At 31.1% G+C, this 23,116-nt stretch overlaps 3 protein-coding genes across 4 annotated transcripts; 1 reads left to right on the forward strand and 2 right to left on the reverse strand.

The window, feature by feature from the left end:
- On the reverse strand, positions 1 to 2,496 carry LOC114177752. Its single transcript, XM_028063262.1, has 3 exons — positions 2,263 to 2,496; positions 1,760 to 2,091; positions 1 to 364 (listed from the first exon to the last, which is right to left on the reverse strand). Exons 1-3 carry the CDS (start codon positions 2,416 to 2,418, stop codon positions 166 to 168), a joined length of 687 nt encoding a protein of 228 aa, XP_027919063.1. The 5' UTR covers positions 2,419 to 2,496; the 3' UTR covers positions 1 to 165.
- A 268-nt stretch (positions 2,497 to 2,764) lies between these two features.
- Positions 2,765 to 10,470, forward strand: LOC114181013. 2 transcript variants are annotated; one of them, XM_028067359.1, is made up of 5 exons: positions 2,765 to 2,903; positions 8,384 to 8,518; positions 8,627 to 8,758; positions 8,915 to 9,301; positions 9,948 to 10,470. In XM_028067359.1, the coding sequence occupies exons 2-5, from the start codon at positions 8,394 to 8,396 to the stop codon at positions 10,084 to 10,086; spliced, it is 783 nt and encodes a 260-aa protein (XP_027923160.1). In that variant the 5' UTR covers positions 2,765 to 2,903; positions 8,384 to 8,393; the 3' UTR covers positions 10,087 to 10,470. The 2 variants fall into 2 exon arrangements, with proteins under 2 accessions (XP_027923160.1, XP_027923235.1); XM_028067434.1 differs by having other exon boundaries at positions 2,777 to 2,871.
- Positions 10,471 to 19,282: 8,812 nt separating this feature from the next.
- LOC114162516 (zeatin O-glucosyltransferase-like) lies at positions 19,283 to 21,405 on the reverse strand. Its single transcript, XM_028046437.1, has one exon. It carries the CDS (start codon positions 21,181 to 21,183, stop codon positions 19,729 to 19,731), a length of 1,455 nt encoding a protein of 484 aa, XP_027902238.1. The 5' UTR covers positions 21,184 to 21,405; the 3' UTR covers positions 19,283 to 19,728.
- Between the last annotated feature and the right edge of the window lie 1,711 nt (positions 21,406 to 23,116).

Consider the following 23,116-nt stretch of genomic DNA (forward strand, 5'->3'; position numbering starts at 1 on the left):
TTTAACTAATAAACTTGTATAGAAGTTATCTTATTCCAACTTCAAATGTTCAGGCGCATACCATTTAGAAAAGAAATTCTATATTGTTTGACAACCTAATCATTATTATTATCCGAACTCTCAAAACCATTGATCAGTAAAAGTTGTCAAGTTCCAAAATTGACACTATTGCAAGCCCTCTACAGATTGCCTCAAAGACCCTTCTGTTGCTAAAAATGCTGCTTCACCTTTCTTCAACCAGTTCAAATACTGCTTTTGCTCTCTTTTGTGTAGGTAGTGGAGAAGGAAGTTGGTCAGGCTTACACCAATGCCCTTGACTATCAGGTATTCCTTGAGTGCATGTTGCAACTCACTATCCAATGTGCTTCACATGGATATAGACAAGACAATGAACAAGTATTAGTAAAAAGACTCATGCACTTTATGAATGGTTTCCTAGAATTTGAAATGATGATACTGGTATAACCAGCTTCTGGTGATGATTTGATTAAGTCATAAAAGCAACAAGGAAATGCATTTCTGCTAATCTAGCCGATTAAACTTTCCAAAAAAGCATGAAAAGAAGTTCTAAAGTTTAATATTAACATATAGTTTAAATTCTCACAGGCTTAGTTATATCAAATTACAAGCCTATGCAGTTCAGAAGATGAGTAACCAAAAAGCATACATTATCAGTTAAAATAGCTTTAATATGTTGAAAATCTAACAAATTTTGGTAAATGAATTTTTTTGCTTCCAATGCCACTTAAAAAAAGTAGTTGAAGACTGTCTTGCTTATTTGCTTCAAATTTAGCAGTAAGAACTAGAATCAAGATGAGTAACCCTGGGGAAATGTATTTCTAATATCTAATCCAGCAGGACTATAGCAAGCCATCTAAAGCCATATGAATAGGTATGTCAACACTCAAGGTTCATAAAGGGTGTATGCAAGACATTAATTCGGTAGAGAAGTCTTGGATATATAGTTAGATTTAGGTGTATGTTTGGAAACTTATTGCTCTCAACTTTTTGCTAATCTAATATTCGCATGCTTTTACATCTTGGCATTCGAATGTTCAAAACCTCTGTTTAACATCAATCAAACTGGTTGCCAAACACACCATAAGCCATAAGAGTACATTTATTCGGTGGCAATAACACTGACAGCATAAAAGAACAAGAAAAATGGAACATCAGAATGCAATGTGCGAATAAAGGCGGAGGTTGTAATAACGTTGGGAGATTTTGAATACATCAAATGATCATAACCAAGCATGTCAAATGTGTAGGCCTGGGTTAAATTTGCAGTTATAATCTATGAAGTAAATAGACACTTTAGTCTCTGAAGTTGCTGAACATCGTCTTACATTAGTCTGTTGAAAAACAAATTCTCAAAAAGTTCCCCAAAGCTGCAATTTTTCAGATACAATTAGTGCTACATATGTGACTTAAGTGTTAATATTAAAATATGTTCAAGAATAAAGAAAGACAGAACTAGTTAAATCAAGGGACTTAGATGCAAAGAATTATACTCCCGGGGATTTTGGGCATTTTGTTAAATCTAAAATGACTAAAATGACAATTTTACGGGTTGAATTTGTCATTTGCTCTAATCTATAACACAAATCCTATCTTTGTTCATTGAAGCAAATCACCAGCACTGAATGTATCCACCACAAAATAGTAAACCCAATACAAATCAACTTCCACTCAAACAGAAAAACCAAAATGTTTTCACATAGATAATAATTATAAGGAACAATGACCAGTATCAGCTTACCTGAATAAGGGGCCTCTGTAATTGGAAGGCTTGAGAAATGCAGGTGATCTGAGATAATAAGCATTATAAATGTCAAAATCAGAGCCCTTATCGGTTTCTTCATGAACTCCACAGTCAAATTGCAAAATGGAGCTCAATGTCGGTTTTTTCACGCACACTTTCATAAAAGCATCTCTTGGAAAAACAGTGTCTTTGTCGTAGTTCGGAGGCCCCAGAATAGCAGAAACTGCAACTTCCTCACCAGAATCGAATTTCCTTCGCAAAACAACATCTTTGGAACTGAGTGAGTCCGATTCCATCACAAAGTCCCCTAATGAACCAGTTTCAGCATTCTGCACCCATGGAAATGCAAGAGTAACTCAAAAGACCCATTTTTGCTTTTTAGCTGCCATGGGTGTAGCGATTCAAGATATAGAGTGTTTTGAAGTGAAATGTGCATGTTCTTACGAAGGAACAAATGATGAAAGCACATGACATGGAAGGAAAAGAAGGAGCGAGAGAACCTGAAATTGATTAGAAGAAAGCTCGAACTGAATCTCCGATTTGAAGCACTTAAGCAATTCGAGGTCTTGAATATGTTTCTGTGGGTTGTCGCACAGATGACGAAGATGTGCGACACTCTGCTTCACCTTTCTAACCCTTCCCAACAGTATCATCATTTTCCCCACCACACCTTGTGCTATTCCAAGGTGTTGTCTCGTTTACGTTTCAAACGTTCTTCTTAACCTCAGGTACAACAAATCTCTACTAATTACACTGTTTGTAAACTTGTTTTTTTTTTTTTTTTTTTTTTTTTTTTTATGGAAAAAAAGTAAGCTTATTTATTTTTTTTACTTTGAAAAACGGAAAATTTAACAGGGTAACATTTTTTTTATGAATTTAAAATTTCCTAAAATAAATCAAGCTGTTTAAATATGTATAAATATTTTTTAAATTTTCGAATTTTTAGAGGCATTTTAAATAATCAAAATACTGAAATTTTGAAATTAAATTTTTCTCAAACCATTATTCTATTGCTTGAACTTGCTCTTTCTCTCATTTGAACCATGGTCGTTCACTCACTCGACGTTCTCTCTTTACACTTTCTCTCACACTCTGTTCTCTCTCTCAGAGTAGGCTGTCTCTAAACAGTGATCCATACCAGGTTCATTTCTTATCTTTGTGATCATCCTGGTTTACTATTCTGTGTGTCGTTCTTTAGTTGGTTTTATGGTTTCACTGATTTCATGGATCTAGGGTTTCATTTTTGTCATTTCATCATTTCTTCGAATTGGAATTTCGCTTTGATTCTGTTAGATTTTTTGTTGTTATGCTAGCAATTACGCATCACCCTTTAAACCTATCATACCATTCATGTTGTTATGTCAATCTTACTTCTTTAATAATATATAAAGGAATAGGTATTGACTCTTTGAATTTGATAATTAAGTTATATCAATTATTAGTTTAATTCATACAGTAAATATCCATCAATGAAGTTTGTGCTACTAATGATATATCAGTAGCGAAAGGTGTGGAGCGGTAAGTACCTACATCATAGTTGCTGAAACTTATGTTATATTATTGCTTTAGTGGCCACTGTTTATGCTTCAGCTTCTGTTGTTTTGTAACTGTTCAATTTTAAAATTGTATTGCTGCATTGCTTGCTCAAGTTTGACACTGGAAAGTAACTAACATGCTCCTTTAATATCATTTGTTATATGTGAGAAGAAAATAAAACCTTTTCAAATTCACTTTCTTCTGCAAACTTCAGTTTCAGAAACCGAAATGGATTTGATAAAATAGATGCTCTTCTCAAACTTGTGCAATTAAGCATGTCTTAACTTGTGCAATTAACAATGTCTTAACTTGTTTAGACATACAAGTTAAAAGTTGTGTTGTGAGATTTTCTACTAGAAATATAGTTTTTTTTTTTTTTTTTCAGTAGTGAAGCTCTGAAAAGCTCTTCTAACTTTGTACACAAAAAAGACTCTATCATTTTTACATGAAAATGAAAAGCAGGCAGGTAGAACACTGCTACCTGAGAAGCGTGCCTTTCTCTTCTCTCTTTTAGTTTTTTACATTTCTCTTATACAATTGCAAAGGAGAAATGGAGGTTATAATATCCTAATATTCTTTAGTTTAAACATTCTGAATATTATTATAAAATGGATTTCAAGTTTATCACAACCTCATAAAATCAACTTCGAAGATGATGTTTGCACTTGTATATTTTATTTGAGTCATACTTCTAAACTGTGAGATCTTCAACAAATATTTGTTATGCTTTCTACTTGTTTCCTTTTTATGTGGTCTGTCCAAGACAATTATAGGGCGAGTATTTATTTTTTAAAAGGGTTATTAACTTATCTGGCAGGTTGGTTATAGGGCCTACTACTTACTAACAGAAGGATCCAATAAAATTATTAAAAATATTAAGTGAAAATAAAGGAAATATCTGTTTGTGGTACTTTAAATTGGTTGAGAAAAATACAAATTCTACAGACTAAATAATATTAGTTAAGACTTGGAGATAACAAAAGAACTAACTAGAGCTTATAAAATATTCCTCACTCTATGAACAAAGGGACTAAATTCTAAATGCTCTAGCTAGAAACCCTAAGAATCATATTGAGGTACTTTTGCCCAAAAAATTTGGCACCCGCCATAGGATTGTAAACATTTTTGACACCTTTTTATTGTTCTCCTTCTCTTGTGGTGAGGGTTTTAGTTTAGCTCCTTCTCTTGCCTGCATCTTATGGTTTTTGTATCTATGGCTTATGTCTTCTTCAATTTATCCATGTTTTTCTGTTGTTCCATATGAATTCCATGTTCTTTTTAATTATTTATTTATTTTGAGTATTTTGTTATAATTGGTAAGATATTTTCAAAAAAGGATTTTTTTTAGTTTGCTTTTGTACATTTGAAATATCTAGATTTGATTTGATTTTGTGGATTTGTGTGCTTGTTATGTTCAAATCCCTGGATCCAGATTTGGTTAAAGTTTTGTTTTCGGTTTTACATTTTTCTTATTCCTTATAAACCTATCTATAAACTTTTCTTTAAAAAAAAAGGACTTGATACAGTTTAATAAGGATTTTTCTTAGAATTAGAATTAGAGTATAACTTTGATAAATTATTTAAGTGAAATATGTATATAATAGCCATTTTACTCTTTTTCATATATTTTGAGTTATATAAATGCATGTTATTTGGATTTCTAGCTTTTATTTTGTAGCCATATTCAAAAGTTTAAATCCATTTTGCAAGTTTCGATCATCAATGTAAATCCAACTTCAATCTATTAGCTTGCTTGCTAAGTGGCCTGACAGACCTGAAGATATGTAACATGTTGGTTATAGGATCTGCTAATTACTAACAAAAGATTCAATAAAACTATTAAGAATATTAGGCAAAAATCAAGGAAATATCTATTTGTGGAACCGAAAATCGGTTAAAAGAAATTCAAATTCTAAAGATTAAATAATTGTTGAGAGTCTCACATCGACTATAGATAAAACCCATTTAGAATATATAAGTGGACGCAAATCTCACCTTAGAAGCCGGTTTTGTGGAGTTGAGTTAGGCTAAAAATCTACTTTTTTACATGATATTAGAGTCATTGTTAGAATATATCCTAGCGAGATTTGTTGTTTGTTGGACATATTGTTCCATCCGCTATCAGACCACTCATTAATGTTTAGTCTCACGCTCGAGATGTATATATCTCGACATGACGGGGGTGTTGGAAGTTCCACATCGACTAGAGATAAGGCCAATTTAGAGTATATAAGTGGGTGGAAATCTCATTTTACGAGTCAGTTTTGTGGGGTTGAGGTAGGCTTAAAGTCCATTTCTTAACAATATTATTAGTTAAGATTTAGAGATAACGAAACAACTAACTATGGCTTATAAAATACACCTCCCATTATGAACAAGGGGACTAAATTATGAATGCTCTAGCTATAAACCTTAAGAATCATACTAGGTATTTTTGGATGTAAAAATGATCATATGGACTTTGTTTGAAATTTAATTGTGCAAACCCTCTTAGTTTTTATGGGCTATTTGTTTATGTATTGCTGTAAATTAGTAATAAGTTCTCATCTTAAATATCCTATATCGAAATAGTCGGCATTGTAATGAGATGTGGAGATGGTGTTTATCTCTAAACTTATTGAGGCAAAGTTATAGCCTTTCGTTGAGGTAGTTAAAACATGACAATACTTCTTAAATATCAATATTTTTCTTCATTATAATTGAAATATAGTAGGGTTTTAGATCGGAATAGTCGTTGTTGGCCAGCAGAATGTGTTATCATTTATGTGTCATCACTTTTCACTTTTTTCACTTATGGCTTTAGATATTCTTTTCACTCCATAAATATCGTGGACTACCTTCTATTCATTTGAAACTTCCAACCAAGTTTTCATATCTTTTAAGAGAAAATGTAAGAGCTGCTTTGTTACTGATAATGAAAATTGAATATTGATAAGTTTCTTAGTGTTTTCATTTTAGAATTTACACTATATTTGTTGGAAGTCATACATCGACTAGAGATAAAGCTGCTTTGTAAGAGCTGCTTTCTTAACAATATTATTAGTTAAGATTTAGAGATAACGAAACAACTAACTATGGCTTATAAAATACACCTCCCATTATGAACAAGGGGACTAAATTATGAATGCTCTAGCTATAAACCTTAAGAATCATACTAGGTATTTTTGGATGTAAAAATGATCATATGGACTTTGTTTGAAATTTAATTGTGCAAACCCTCTTAGTTTTTATGGGCTATTTGTTTATGTATTGCTGTAAATTAGTAATAAGTTCTCATCTTAAATATTCTATATCGAAATAGTCGGCATTGTAATGAGATGTGGAGATGGTGTTTATCTCTAAACTTATTGAGGCAAAGTTATAGCCTTTCGTTGAGGTAGTTAAAACATGACAATACTTCTTAAATATCAATATTTTTCTTCATTATAATTGAAATATAGTAGGGTTTTAGATCGGAATAGTCGTTGTTGGCCAGCAGAATGTGTTATCATTTATGTGTCATCACTTTTCACTTTTTTCACTTATGGCTTTAGATATTCTTTTCACTCCATAAATATCGTGGGCTACCTTCTATTCATTTGAAACTTCCAACCAAGTTTTCATATCTTTTAAGAGAAAATGTAAGAGCTGCTTTGTTACTGATAATGAAAATTGAATATTGATAAGTTTCTTAGTGTTTTCATTTTAGAATTTACACTATATTTGTTGGAAGTCATACATCGACTAGAGATAAGGCCAATTTAGAGTATATAAGTGGGTGCAAACTAGTTTTATGGGGCTGAGTTAGGCTTAAAGTTCACTTCTAAACATGGTATCAAAGCTATTGGTAGAGCCTATCCTAGAGAAAGTTGTGTTTGTTGCTATCAGACCGCTATCGAACAACTCATTAATGTCAAGTCTCACGCTTGAGATGTATATACCTCGGTGTAAGGGGTGTGTTTGAAGTCCCATATTGATTAGAGATAAGACCAATTTTAAAGTATAAGTGAGTGCAATCCTTACTTTATAAACCGGTTTTGTGGGGTTGATTTAGGTTTAAAATTTATAACTCTTTATCTCTCTATCTCACTGTGAAACTGAGGTATTTTAATAAATAGGCCTACAATTAGAAATGAATTGGAAATTTGTTAGTTATTTGCTTTTTCTCTTGCTTTCGATGTCTTTTGAACACGTGGGGTTAGGGGGTGTAGGGTGTGAGGGTAGGAGGGTTTAAGGGGGGGTAGGAGGGTAGGAAGGAGGGTTTAAGGGGGTTTAAGGAGGGTTTAAGAAGGGTTTAAGGGGGGTTTAAGGAGGGTTTAAGAAGGGTTTAAGGGGGGTTTAAGGGGGGTTTAAGGAGGGTTTAGGGTTTAAGGAGGGTTTAAGGGTGGATTAAGGGTGGATTAAGGAGGGTTTAAGAAGGGTTTAAGGAGGGTTTAAGGGGGGTTTAAGGAGGGTTTAAGGAGGGTTTAAGGAGGGTTTAAGGGGGGTTTAAGAAGGGTTTAAGGAGGGTTTAAAGGGGGTTTAAGAAGGGTTTAAGGAGGGTTTAAGGGGGGTTTAAGGAGGGTTTATGGGGGGTTTAAGGAGGGTTTAAGAAGGGTTTAAGGGGGGTTTAAGGAGGGTTTAAGGGGGGTTTAAGGAGGGTTTAAGGAGGGTTTAAGGGGGGTTTAAGGGGGGTTTAAGGAGGGTTTAAGGAGGGTTTAAGAAGGGTTTAAGAAGGGTTTAAGGAGGGTTTAAGGAGGGTTTAAGGGGGGTTTAAGGGGGGTTTAAGGAGGGTTTAAGGAGGGTTTAAGGAGGGTTTAAGAAGGGTTTAAGGAGGGTTTAAGGGGGGTTTAAGGGGGGTTTAAGGAGGGTTTAATGAGGGTTTAAGGAGGGTTTAAAGGGGGTTTAAGGAGGGTTTAAGAAGGGTTTAAGGAGGGTTTAAGAAGGGTTTAAGTGTTTAAGGGTTTTAGGGGGTTTCTGTAGATGAATATTTTCAAGGGCGCAAGCAACTTTATTTATTTTTGTGCCATGTGATTATTGTATAATGATATATGATTTAGTGATTATTTTAACATTGCTGCCAACAATCCTAAGAACAGAGCAATTGGTTTATATTTCAAATTACAGCTTGTGAACTATGGAAGACAAGACATGGGGATGTTCTTCAAGTGAAGATAGTGATGATGAGGTCTACTTGCAAAATGCAAGTGATGAAGAGGAGCTTGGCTTTTCATCTGTTTCTATACCCAAGTTGCAGTTCAGGTCAAAGATCTTTACATTGTAAATTAGTATGACGAACTAGTAATATCTCTGTTTCCCCTTGCTCAAGTGTGATTTTCAAAGTGAAGTTTTTTTCATTTCATTTACTAGGAACGTGAAATCCAAAAGCTGTTGGAATGAAGAAATGGGAATGGGAGAAGTCATTGAGAAAAATGGCAAAATGTGGATAACAACTGGAATAGTTCGTAGTGGCAAGATTTATTCTTCAATTGAAGAGACTTTGTAGGTGATTTGCCTTCTTTTTGTACATTGATGACATTCAAAGTAGGGAAGAGTTACATAGTATATATTGTACTTTTTTGCATGAGAAAAAAAGGTATATATTGAAATTGTGAGCTGTGTTCAAAATTCCTGCTTATGTAAAGGCTGATATGGCAGGTATCTTATGGAACTTGGAGCCTTACAGCTATTAGAAAATAGTGGTAGAAGCATATCTCTCGCAGAAATGTATGAAAAGGTTGCTGGAGGGAAGAGTGGATGTTGTTGGGAGTTGTTTGAGGTTTACAGGCACCTCAAGTCTCTCGGTTACATAATTGGGCGGCATGGTGTTCTTTGGAGTTTGAAGAGTATTAAAAGTTCCCATAGACCTGCTGCTCTTGAAATCACAGAAGAACGCAAAGAACTAGTAGACATGGGTTCTGTCCAAAGATTATTGTCTGAGTTGCGAGTTAATGATTTGAGGCCAGATTTTGATGTTTATCTTCCGAACAGCCGATTTAGAAAGTCATCCCCTGGTGATCCAATTTTTTCACTGTACTTATCTAGGTAATAACCATGTATAATGCATCAGTATTTTAGATTCAGAAATTTAATTGTTAAGTGATCTTTCTATTGCTTATAAATGGACTAATTGAGAACGTGACTAAGGAATTCAAGCATATCATGACCTAATTTTTTGCATTCCTCCATTTTATCGGTGGAATTAATACTGGCTCAAACATGCTGCTTCATTTTGTGTCATGTGTGTGGTAAGGTCGGGGTTTGTAAGGTGCAGGTGGAAGGTAATGTGGCCATGTTATTTCTCACAGTAAAACACTAGGAATTGATAAAGACATTGCCGCAGTGTGTTCTCTTATAGGATTTAAAGGTGACCATAGGAAAATGCAATTTAATATCGAAAGATATTTGTTGTCTGATAAATACACTTCAATACATCCATGAGAAGCTGATGGCCATCTGAAACTTGGATGAATAGTTCTAATTCCCGGGGAACAAGTGTGAGTGAGCAAGTAACTGTTGTAGATATTTACCAATTATAGTTATTTATTTTTAAAAATATGGAACCTGGAAATGATCGACATTGATTATTTTTTCCCTTGCTAATTAATAGCTAAGCAAATTTGTCCTTAGTTTTGATTTCTTTTTTATTACTTGTTTATGAAAATCTATTTAATCATGTATCTTCTGTTAGGGGTCATCCACCATCTAGAACAGAGATTGAAGCCCTTGAGAAGCAATGTGGTGGCATTCCTTTGAAAATCTGCCTGGTCACAGAGGGAAGGGTCAGTTTCTTTTCCTTTGACAAGGTGGATCTTCCTGTTCTACCCTGAAGTTCTGGTACCAAACCTACGCTTCTACTCTGGGCTGAAGGCAAGGAAACTAAGGGGTGTAATAAGAGAATGGGTTTGTTGTAAAGTTGTAGCTTATAGGATCCAATGTAGAAGTGGGCTTAGTGAGCACAACTAATACCTGACTCTAGTCAAACTGATCATGCTTCTGCAGTGAGAGCGTGCTATTGTTGACCATAGCAAGAATCTAAAGGCATGGGCTTTAGCAATACACGCATCTATTTACATTAGGCTATAGAGGACAAGACAAGTTCTCTGTTGGATAGATGATGTAAAATTACAAGAGGACTTGTGAGTTGACTATGAAATAGGATATTGTATACATTCAATTGATTATCATAATTTCTATTTTGAACTTGTAGAAAATTTTATCTGCCTGCCGCAGTGGTTTTTGAATATTTGAAATCCATATGTTATGTACACATTGTTAGAGAAATCCCTATGGTTGCAGCATGCGGTGTTGAGGGTGGTGGTGCTCTCTGCTGACAATTGATATCACTTATCCGTAACCACGTTGGACACTCTTGTCTGTTTATGCCCCCAAATGTGTTCCTATATTATATTTCATTGATGGTGATTTTTCAAGATCAGTGGGTTTTCGAAGAAATCTGTGGTTATCTTCTTGGAAGGTGGGCGAGGTATTCCACCAATGTGAAAACTTGAGAAGTATGAAAGTTCATGAATGTACTACACTTTATTTGTGGATTCATTTGTGAATGTTGTTTATGGTTTCGTTTCATGTACACGTATTAAAAGGTTTTGTGATATCAGTATAATTTTAAAAAAGAAAAAGTTGCATGCGGATGGCAACTAAATTCTGCTGATCTTTGTAATCATCTTCAAATAGTTGGGTTCTTGAAAGTTGTAGATAAGATAAGGATGATAGAGCATATTGAGTTCGATGAGCTGATCCGTCAAGAATTTGATGGAAAAGATTAGTATCTTCAATTCGTTTTATCCATCCGCTTTTTCTTTGGGTTCAAATAAAAATTTATTTTAAAGAATTGAAAATTTATATAATCTTATTTAAAAGTACAAATATATTATAACATTTTCATTTAATTATGAATATTTAAAAATTGTTATAATTATTCTTGTAAAATTTATTTAATTTGAAACATTAATTATTTAGTTAAAAACTGAAAAATATTTATAAAATTACATGTTACACACACACACGTGTATATATATATATATATATATATATATATATATATATATAATTTAAAACTAAATAGATAAAAAGAAATCATTTATTTTCTAATAGAATAAGACGATCTTAATCAAATTATATTAGATTATTGTGTCTTGAATAAATAAAAATAAAAAGCAAATTAACTAAATAAAATGACCCAAAAATCAACTTTTGGAACAACATTTATCAACAAAATAAATATGAATAATAAAGTAAATTTCCTATTTGTCTTTTTTTTATAGATATAACATATAATATATATATATATATATATATATATATATATATATATATATATATATATATATATATATATATATATATATATATATAATAGATATAATAGATAATAGATTTTGAAACACTTATAAACAAAATAAAAATGATTAAAAAAGTAATTTTTTTAGTATTTTTTTCTTATATTATAATAGATAATAGATTAAATGTGTTCTTGACATTGAAAAAAGTAATAATAAATAAAATAAAAATGAATTTTATTTTTTTAATTAATTTCTTAACTTAAACTACTATCTTATTAAATTCTTTCATCGTAATTTTTTTGAATACATAGTTTTCAAATATTTGTTAATATTGAAATTAATTCTTTTATAAATTAAACTATACAAAAAATGATAAATAGTAAAAATATTCAAGTAATAATATGTGTTTTTAATATTGAAATAAATAATAATAAATTAGAAGTAATAAAACAATACATTAAAATATAAAATAATAATAATAATTTAAATGTATGGTGAAATATCTGTTAATTATTGAAATTAAACTTTTCGTAAATTAAACTTTATAAAAATTAAACATAATCCAATAAATATTAAAAGTTTTGTAGTAATAACATATTTCTTTAATATTAAAATAAATTAGAAGAAATAAAATAAAATTATAAATAGTTAAAATATATTAAAATTAAAAAAATTAAAAAAGACTTATAATTAAAGTATTAAACAATCATAAGTGATAAATTAGTTTATAAAGTATAATTTATAACATATATTTAAAAATAATTTAGATAAGAAAAACAAAACATATTTAATATATTAAATAACTATGGCATAAGTATAATTATTTAAAACATGGTGTATAACTATAAATTTCATAAAGATAATGTTCAACTCTATAAGAGAATGTTTATAGCATTTAAAAGTCAGTGTTTACTATCATAAAAGAGAGAGTTGGAGAACATAAAGATGTCCTATAATTACAAATTTTATGTACAAAATGTTCATTGTGTTTGAAGAACATAAAGAGAGTAGTTAGTAAAAAGAAAATAAAAACTAAACAAATAAAAATACAACAAAAATTAATAAAATTTAATATTTTAATTTTTAAAATTAAACATGGTGTAATAAATATTAAAAATATAATAGTAATTAACTGTATTTTTAATATTGAAATAAACAACAGAAAATAACATGAAATTACAAATAAAAAATATTAAAATATAAAACAGTGAAAAAAAGACTTATAATTTATGACATCCCATTTAAATAGAATAATCTACAAAACAAAACATCGCATAGTTAAAATATTAAGGAGCAAAGCTGACAAAAGAAAACCAGAGTTAAGGAATGTACTTTAACAATCATCCATAGGAGTACTTAGAGGGAAACCTGGGCATACAACCATGCCATAATCAAAACCAAATCTAAAGTTTAACAGTTGTGCAAAAGAAATGCTCTAAGAGCATGGAATTACAAGGCACTAGGACCATGGAACTTCTTCGAAGGCCATATCAACGGGCCCACTAGGCTGCACTGCTACCACCATCAGGCCTACCTCCAAAAGTATTCCCATATGCTCCCACCAATGGTGATCATCGCAAAAGAGAAAACACAACAGGAACGTACACAAAATGCAAGGGTAAGCTAGTGTAATATGAAACTTATCATAGTGTAAAAGAACAAGTACATAAACATTCTCAGGCATACAACACAGAGACACATAAGTCATGTTACGGCAAACAAGCAAGACACTATGACTCAATTATCCGGATACATATACTAAGATCGGATTCACTGGACGCTTGCACTTGTGGTGGCCTCTACTGCTCTGCAGAGCCATTGCCAATGGGTTTCACCCTACCACGCACAAGGTTAGCCTTTAAGCGTCTAAGGCCATTATCCTGCCAGAAACTAGGGCCTCCCGCTACTCTCACCACTTGGGTCAGTTTGCTCTACTTGAGACTCACTGACCCTTCAGAGCTTCGGGATGCAATCCTTACTTGAATCCATATCTTAATATATACACTACACACCACCATGAGATCTCCCCACGAGACTCTTGGAATTATGCCTATCACATACAAATTTCATGTTTATCATATCCCAACCACCCCTTTCATCTCACACATTCAATTCTCATTTCACCCAACCATAACGTAAGAATTCCATGTCATTACTCATACCAAACATACCAATTCCAGTGCATATAACTCATACAGTTACCCCATAATCGTACATGTTCGAGATAAATAGCCACACACAATGTGAATGGAGATGTAACATATAAATCTGCACGATTCTCGCCCAGGCTAGAAGTCCTCGCCTAAGCTACAATAATTGTCTCGCTTAGGCTAGGCCTTCTCGCCTAGGCACTCTGCGAGCATCTCGCTTGGGCGAGATTGCCCTTCGCCCAACAATGAAACACCTCGCCTGGACGAGGTTGTGAGCAGAGCCAACCCGATTTTTTCTCGAGAACTCGCTTGGGCGAGTCACTCTCGCCTGAGCGAGACAACGCGTCGCTCAAGACCAGAGCCCTCCGCCTGGGCGAGTTGCTCTAGCAAAACCTAGGCGAGTTTCTAAGACTCTCGCCTAGGCGAGACAAGCTCGCCTGGGCGAGAATGACAGTTCTCGCCACTGTTCGCGTACATGCAACAGAGCCACAGTTCAAACCAACATCCAAACACGCATGCAACTTAGTTTCATTCGATTAAACATGCTTCTCAAGCTCATAAACATGGAACAAACCAACAAGACACCCAACAACAAAATGAACGGTTAAATCTAGCTTCCCTTACCTTTGTTTGAGCACCAAAAGCAACCAGACCGTAACTATGTAGTACCACAGCTCCAGGAACTATGATAGTGAGCTGAAACGTGGAAAAGAGGACAAAACGAAGTTAAGAGTCTTAACCCCAACTTGACCCACGTGTTTTAAACAGTGTGAAGAGGAGAAGGAATAGACCAGGAGCTCTAAAGCTCAGCTTACATGTAAAAAGAGGGAGTTTTGCTAGCTCGGAGACGTGAGGATGGAGAGCCCTAGCAGAGAACCTTGTTGAAGAACAGAGTGTTTGAGGGAGGGAAACATGCTTCTGTAAAGGGGACAAGGCACATAATGAGCTGAAAAGGGGGTATAGGGGTCCTACTGTAGGGCTGGCCTTGGACCTCCGAAAAGGCCAGGCCCAAAACTTTATAACACTGAAAAAGGGACTTACATAATTAAAATCTTAAATAGAAATAAATTAGTTTAAAAAATATAATTTATATATTTGTAATTATAATTTTTATGAAGAAAATATTTATAATAATTAAACGTAGTGCTTGAGTGAACAAAAGAGACTGGTTAAAAAAGAAAGAGAAATGAAGCAAATAGAAAAATAAGAGTAATTAGTAAAAAAAATAAAGTAAATAGAAAAATAAAAAATATCAATGAAATTAAAATAATATAATTTGGTTTTTATTTTAAAAAAATTAATAGTGAAAATACCAGATTAAACCTGATATAATAGTAGATATAGTAGATTATAGATATAGTAAACACTAGATTATAGATATAGTAAATACTAGATTAAACCTGATATAATAAATATTAAAAATATTATAGTAATTACTGTGTTTTTAATATTTAAATAAACAACATAAAATAAATAAAACATCAAATAATAAAAAATATATTAAAATATAAAACGGTAATAAAAATACTTATAATTAAAATATTAAATAGTAATAAATTAGTTTATAAAATATAATTTGCAACACATAATTAAAAATAATTTAAAGATAAGAAACATAATTAATCTATTTAATAATTATTAAAACAATATAATACTTTGAAAGATAATTTATAACTATAAATTGTATGAAGAGAATATTATAGTGGTTAAACATAGTGTTTGAAGCACATAAAGGAGTAAGTAAGGAAGAAAAACAAATGAGACAAATACAAAGATAAAAACAATCAATAAAATTAAAATAATATAATTTAGGTTTTATTTAAAAAAGTGACAGTGAGAAAATGATACAATAACAAACAAATAGGACACTTGTAACAAAATTAAGAATGAACACTGAAATAATTTCTTTCTAATATATTTTTCTATAATATATAAATAATAAATTAAAAGTTGTTGTAATGGTGATTTTCGAGGAAAAGTCACGCCACCCCACACGTTTTCTAAGATGTCATTCAATTTGAAGTGGTATCCCAGACCACTTTGGATTGATCTCACTTTTCCAATTAAATGACCCTGCGTCTCCATGTGACCCCAACATAAGTACCTAAAATTTCCAAAGAAAAAAAAATTAAATATGTTTTTATAAGTTGAAATTTAAAACTAGTTTATTTTTTAAAATTTTGATTGATTTAGTCTTTTATTTATATTTATATAAATGTATAAATTTAATTCTTTTAATTAAATTTTGTTAAGTTTAGCAAATGTTTTAAACACATATCATAATAGTATTTAAATTATTTATATCGTTTGACACATTTTTATTTCAATGTTAATTTAAATATTATCATAAAATGTGTTTAAAATATTAAATAAACTTAACAAAATTTAATAAGAAAGACTAAATTTACGTATTTTTAAAATAATAACTAGGCTAGTCATTTTTCTTGTTTCACAATTAGTTGTTCTTGTAAAATACAAAATAAACCTATTTATACTTTCTAACCCTTCCCCAAATAATTATTATATTTGAATTTAAATTCCAACTTAACCTTAAATGATTATCCTGAAACTGTCCTCGACGAATTTTTCTGGCAACCAAAGTTCATCAGTAATTACTAACATATATTTGTATCCATTGCTAAAGTTTGTCGACGAACATTTTATCAACAAATTTTTTACAGTTGGTAATCTGTCAGAAAACTTAAATTACAAATGAATTTTTTTTCTTTGACTAATGAATTTTATACGTTATAATTAACTATTTTCTTGAAGTATTATAATTTTAAAAAGTAAATCTTTTCTTATTTATCATACTCATTTTCCTAATATGTCTTTCTATGATGAAATTTTTTATCCAAATCTAATAGAAGCAAAAGGTACTAACACATGACAATGAATATTAAAGAGTGGATAGACTCAATTTTAAAGAGAGAAAAGTTTTATTATAATTGCCTTATAAAAACTTTTGAAATAAAAAAAAAAAAACAATCATAGTGATACAATCGACAAAATTCCAAATTAAATTTAATATTAAGACTAAATAAATCAACAACTTGGTCGATAAACAATGAGCTATATGATAAAAATTAAATGACGTACCTATAAAAATTAAATTTATTGGTACGAAACTTGAATCCTAGATCTAATATTTCAATACAACAACCAAGAAGGTCAACTATCTCAAGTTCACAATACTAATATGTGAAAACAGAAAAATAAAAAATGCCAACTATAAGCCACATTTATATAAAACATGGAATGAACTTCATATATTATAATATTTTATATTATTTCAATGCAAGATTAAGGGTTAAATATGTTTTTGATCTTCTATTTATTAGTCGAAATTAAAAATGATTCTTTGGGCAAACTTTGAACTATTTTGATTCTCATGTTTTCAAAACTGATGGTTTTAGTTTTTAATTTTTGATCGCGGTAAAAGTTTGTCCACGTGGCAAACAATATTCCACTTAGACTTTTAATATGATGACAACATTCAATATAATTAAACACAAGTGAGTATGATGTGTAAATAGTGTCATCACATTAAGAGTCTAGCTGGAATACTTGCTACTAGACAAACTTACAAACTTGTAACGTTGTCCAACATTAGAAATTGTAACCATCAATTTTAAAATGGATAATGATATTTTGTCTCACTTCTTTTTATCCACTTTTAATCTACTACTTCAATCCTTCGATCACTCTTCAATTATATATTTATATATTAGAGTGATGGGTTTAAAATGGATAAAAAAAATACGTAAAAATATTATTATTCTTTTAAGAATATAAGAATGAAAATAGTTTAAAGTTTCCTAGAGAAATCATTTCCAATTTTGACTAATCATATTTAACCCTAAAATTAATTTACATTTGTACCATGATTTTTTTCAATTCCATATTTCATTTACAATACAATAAATGTATACAGTTGACTACTTTTAAATTAAGAAATTACATAAATAATTGGAATTTATATATTAATAATTATTTTATTCACTATTTTCAATTTGATTTATTTTAAAATATTATCTACACTTTAAATTATTTAAAAAAACGCAATTTTAAAAATTTACCGTAACTTATTTTACATTCTGATCAGCTTTTTAAATTACACGAACAAAATTCATCATGATAAAATAATTAACACCAGATTAAAAAAAAATTAATCATCTAAAAAACAAATAAATACATCTTAAAATAATTAAATATCTAACGAATATCTTTAACAATAAATTCACAATTGAAAAATATATATAAATTTGGTGCTGTTAATTAATTACATCAATAAAATTAATTTATATAAGAATTAGTATACTCAGGATAAAATTAACTTTTTTAAAAAATACATTAGAAAAAAAAATAATTTTTTAAGTCGAAAAAGTCACTTAAGTGAAGGCTTCACTTTTTTCTTTAAGAACTCAAGTGCTAATTTCAAACTAAAACTATTACTGAAATAACTGTAAAAGAAAAACAAGTCATCAATCGAGTGTAAGTTGGTCAGTTCAATAACTATTTATCTAAATTCATATATATATATATATATATATATATATATATATATATATATATATATATATATATATATATATATATATATATATATATGAATTAACTTAAATCGATAAATTTGATAAAAAGAACTACGGTTTTAGTGAAAAAAAAAAAAATCTCACCTCTTCACGAAAGAAAAGAGCCATAATTGCCTGCCTAATCTATAACTATAAACAAAATGAGATTTTTTCTTTTCTGTCCATATTTCAAAATATCAATTTTACCTTTTAAAATTTAATTAATATTTTTTTAAAAATTAATCGTTATTTTTACAAATTTTTTATAAAATCATTTATTTCTACTTCTTCTCTTTTTTATTTATTAACGATTATTTTTTCATCTCTTTTTATATATTTCACTTTATTTCTAATAAATTAATTTTTTTATTTATTAACTTATTAATTTTATAATATTATTACTTATTAATATAATATCACATATATTTAAAAAATGAGTACAGGTAGGCGTGATAGGGCATGTTTACTCTGCTTTAAAATAAGAAAAATGATTTTTTGACTACTAAATTTTGACAACTTTCTCTTATAATCTTATGTGGCATCTTCTAAATGGTTTTCCTTTTTTTCATATTCTCATTCTCAATATTCTAAAACCACTTAGAAGATGACACATCATGTTGTAAAAGTTATAAGATAAAATTGTTAAAATTTAATAGTCAAAATATCATTGTTCTTTTAAAATAATATAGATAGAAGATAAGAGGCTTAAGATAGATTTCTCAGACAGATTATATTCCCTTCGATTCTTGTAAACTGATGCTAATGCATATGATTCAAAATTAGATAAATTCATAATTATCACTTTTTATTATATGGTCAATTGTTCACACTCCCACCAAAACCTGTCATAATGATTTATTTTCATATGTTTTCATTTGAACTATTCTATCAGTAGTTTTGTTTTACGTGAGCGATGCTTGTAATACAATTCATGTATTTCACGTGGTTTCTTCTCTACTGAAAAGCCATCCTTTTGTTCATATTTCAAGTCTCAAACACTTAACAAAATCTCAAACACAATATACCAGACAGATATTATTATAACCTAAAAATCATAACCTTTTTTCAAACTCTCACATTGATAATTCCATAATCAAGCTCTTCCAGACACACACTCATAGTAAAACTAAAAGCAAACATTGCTGATATTGATATTTTATAGATATGTAATTGATCTCGGTGTCTATACAAATCTTGACACGAGAAAACAGTAGTAGTTAGGAAATAGAAAGCTGAGAATCCTATCTTTGCATCACTCAATATATATTTTAAAGGAAAATGATGTTTATGGGAAAATCTGGTTTATGTGAAAATATTATTATTGTATTATTATTCCAAATGCTTCCAACTACTCCCACTATATACTTATATATTTATTATGATATTTTTGGTAATTATGAGAGAGTGTGAAGATGTAAGGATTTGGATTTGGATGAAAACTACAGCTATCGAGTGACGTGAGCAATGAAATCATCGAATTCCATACGAGAAACTCCACCTTCGTCCCTGGATTTGAGAATGTCATTTTTGAGGTCCATGGCCCTTTCTCTCATCTCATTACCCTCCTTTGTTGCCATCAATTTTCTCACGGCATTTTCAACATCGGATGCTGTCACCAACTCATCTCTGTGGTCCCATTCCTTCACCACCACCCCAACCTTCAGCACTTCTGTCACCAAAACTCTATTCCTAGGTTGGTCAGAGTGCATAGGCCATGCTGCTATTGGCACCCCCATGGAGATGCTCTCCATGCAAGAGTTCCATCCACAGTGACTCATGAACCCCCCGGTTGAACCGTGGCTAAGGATCTCCAATTGCGGCGCCCACTCTCTCACCACCAACCCAATGCCTTTCACTCTCTCTTCAAACCCCTTTGGGAGAACAAGTTCATCACCACCGCCATGCTTGAAGACATCGCCTTTATCAGCATCCCTCAACACCCAGATGAACTTTTGCTTGCTCTTCTCCAACCCACCTGCAACCTCCTTGATTTGTTCCTCCGAGAAGCTTGTTGTTGTCCCAAACGACACATACATCACTGACCTTGCCTCTTGTCGGTCCAGCCACTCAATGCAAAAGTGCTTCCTTTTTTCACTCTTCTCAATGGACAAGGGGTTGAACGGCCCCAGAGCCCAGTGGCTCTTGCTGCCGATCATCCTCTCTATCAGCTCCATGTAAGGTCCCTCCAGAGCCCTCGTGGTGTTGTATATGATCCCTTTGCTGAACTTGTGAAACACATACTGGGAGGTGATGAAATCGAGGAACTGGGTGGTGAAGCAGCCTTCGAGGGAGGGAACTTCGGGGACCAGGTGGGACATTTTGTTCACCGGAGGCCTCCCCATTACGTCCCAAAAGTAGAGGAACATGGTGAAGGCGGAGACGCTGTGGAAAGTGTAGGTCTCGCAGTTGGAGACATGGATGGCGTCTTGCACCACGGAAGCCATGAGAGAGTCGTAGATGACGACGACCCTTTTGGCCACGAGGGAGAGTGACTGCAAGAGAGTGAAAACAGGTCCACGGAGGCTTGCAGAGGCCTCGAAGGAGGGGAGAAGGTGGGAGGGGAATTTGGTTTGGGCATTGGGGTTGGGTGGAGGGGAGAGAAAGGGAGGAACATTGAAGTCGTGAATGTGAATGTGGGAAAAGGAGTTTGGATCCCAACCCTGAGCTCGAACCATGGCTTGGCGGTTGTGTGTGGGAGAGCCGACGAAGTGGAGAGGGATGTTGTGATCGAGGATGAGGCGAGAGAGGTGGAGGAGCTGGTTCAGGTGGCCCTGTGCAGGGAAAGGGACCACCACCACCACCACTGGGGTCGGTGGATGGAACATGCCATTGTTGTGCCTTTTTTTGTTGCTTTTGTAGTTGGAAGCCATGGGAGAACTTTCAAAGCTAGAAGAAGCCATTGAAGAGGTGGTAAAGTAGGTAACAAAACAAAAATTGTTTTCAATGCTTCTTAGCACCTAGCTTCTCTTCGCTATTTATAGAAACCAAAAACCAATGTTGGCCACCACTTTTTCCCATACAAATTCTTATAACCTATATGTGTTAGATTCCAAGCCTAAACACGAGTCCCACATTTTATATTACAAGCAACCAACTAATATGTAATTAACTTCAAATTTCTGTTGGCTTCGTTATATTTTATTCTCTAAATTTTAAAAATAAATGGGTTTTAATTTAGTTACGTTAAATTTTTTTCACATATTAAATATTTTATTTAATTTACATCGAAACATAAATATATCAAATAAATTTCGATATCAAACGTGTTTGATAAGTTGTTGAAATAAGTTCTATATTAATTAAAAATAAAATAATTTTATAGTATAAGATAATTTTATAATATATAAATAAATGTAAGTTACAACTTAGTTTTATGCGAATGAATTATCTTAACATAATAATTATAAATTTAATATATATGTATATAATATAATATAATATGAAGCATTGATCTGAAGGTGATTTAATTTTTTTAAAAATAGTTTTAATTTATTCAATGATTTTATGTTTATATGTCTAATTGTATTAAACAAAAATTTGGAAATTATCATCTTGTTTGTAAATACCCTTTCTAAATTCGGTTACTTTTCATAATATAGTATATTACACTTCAAAATTCAAAAAAGAGAAATTAGTTGAGGAAATTAGAATGAATTATTTCTTGTAAGAAGTCAAAATCAACAATAACTTATATATCAATTTAAATGTGTCTTAAAAATAAAACCACAATATTATGACCACAATACAAGGAAAATTTCTTAGTCGCATTAACTAATAAATAGATATGAATACCAATAGATATACATCATCTTTGATGGTGAGACTAACATGATACCGCTACGTATAACTACCTTTGCTACTTTATAAGTAGGTCAATAAACAAAATAATTGTTTCTTGAGGTGAATTAAACAAAAAAGCCTATATATAAAACTATTTAACATTGATTATACATAAACAAAGAGAATTTAACAAATCTATATTAAAACACATATTTGACAATAGGGGTGAAACATAAAAAACAATAAATAGTACTAAAAGAACAACGTTGTTAATTTTTTTTTACTTACTTGGTTATATATGGTCCATTGTAATAATAATGCCCAACAGTGGTGTAAGCTGTATCTGACTCATTATATTAATTTATGTCCCAATTGGTAGTTGGATACCTTTTTTTTTTTTTTTAATGATAGTTGGATACTTCAAAAACCAACCCCACATCTAACATTTTCACATTAATTACATTTCTTTCTTTTTCATCTTTATTCATACAAAATATTCATTAATATTTATTCATTAAATAGACTTTAATGTGTTCTTTATATATATATATATATATATATATATATATATATATATATATATATATATATAACTAATTCTCCTAAAATGGGTTTTTGATTTTGGTGCTTTATTTTTTTTTTCTTTTCATATTGTAAAATTTAAAATCTCTACTTTAATCTTTATAAGATATGATCATTTTTATTCTAGTCCTTGTAAAATATGTTATTTATTTTAGAGAGTTTAAAAGTAAATTTTTATTTGATTTTTTGAGTTGGGTGATCTATATTCCATACACCTTGAGTTTAATCACATTTAAAGATGCCTTTTCATATTTTCACCTTTGTTGGTTGTGACCAAGTCCCATGTGCTTTCTCATGTACCTTTTGGGACAAAGTTTATGGCTTTAGAATCAGACGTATATATTTGTACTATTTATTTGATGAACAAATAAGATTTCAAGTTTTATACTAATTTTGGAAGAGATAATAAATAGACAGATATAAATAATTAAATAAAAGTAGTAGTAATAGCTGTTCGATTTAAGAAAAAAA

The sequence above is a fragment of the Vigna unguiculata genome, chromosome 1 (assembly GCF_004118075.2).
Source record: "Vigna unguiculata cultivar IT97K-499-35 chromosome 1, ASM411807v1, whole genome shotgun sequence".
NCBI classification, from domain to species: domain Eukaryota; kingdom Viridiplantae; phylum Streptophyta; class Magnoliopsida; order Fabales; family Fabaceae; genus Vigna; species Vigna unguiculata.

Bases quoted from the DNA above. Each gene is read 5' to 3' on its own strand.
- LOC114177752 (XM_028063262.1), bottom strand. From the start codon at position 2,418: ATGATGATACTGTTGGGAAGGGTTAGAAAGGTGAAGCAGAGTGTCGCA. The intron at 2,092-2,262 runs GTTCTCTCGCTC...CCATGGGTGCAG, and splicing joins TTTCTTCTAATCAATTTCAG to AATGCTGAAACTGGTTCATT. The intron at 365-1,759 runs GTAAGCTGATAC...ATCCATGTGAAG, and splicing joins TACAGAGGCCCCTTATTCAG to CACATTGGATAGTGAGTTGC.
- LOC114181013 (XM_028067359.1), top strand. From the start codon at position 8,394: ATGGAAGACAAGACATGGGGATGTTCTTCAAGTGAAGATAGTGATGAT. The intron at 8,519-8,626 runs GTCAAAGATCTT...TTCATTTACTAG, and splicing joins ATACCCAAGTTGCAGTTCAG to GAACGTGAAATCCAAAAGCT. The intron at 8,759-8,914 runs GTAGGTGATTTG...CTGATATGGCAG, and splicing joins TCTTCAATTGAAGAGACTTT to GTATCTTATGGAACTTGGAG.
- LOC114162516 (XM_028046437.1), bottom strand. From the start codon at position 21,183: ATGGCTTCTTCTAGCTTTGAAAGTTCTCCCATGGCTTCCAACTACAAA.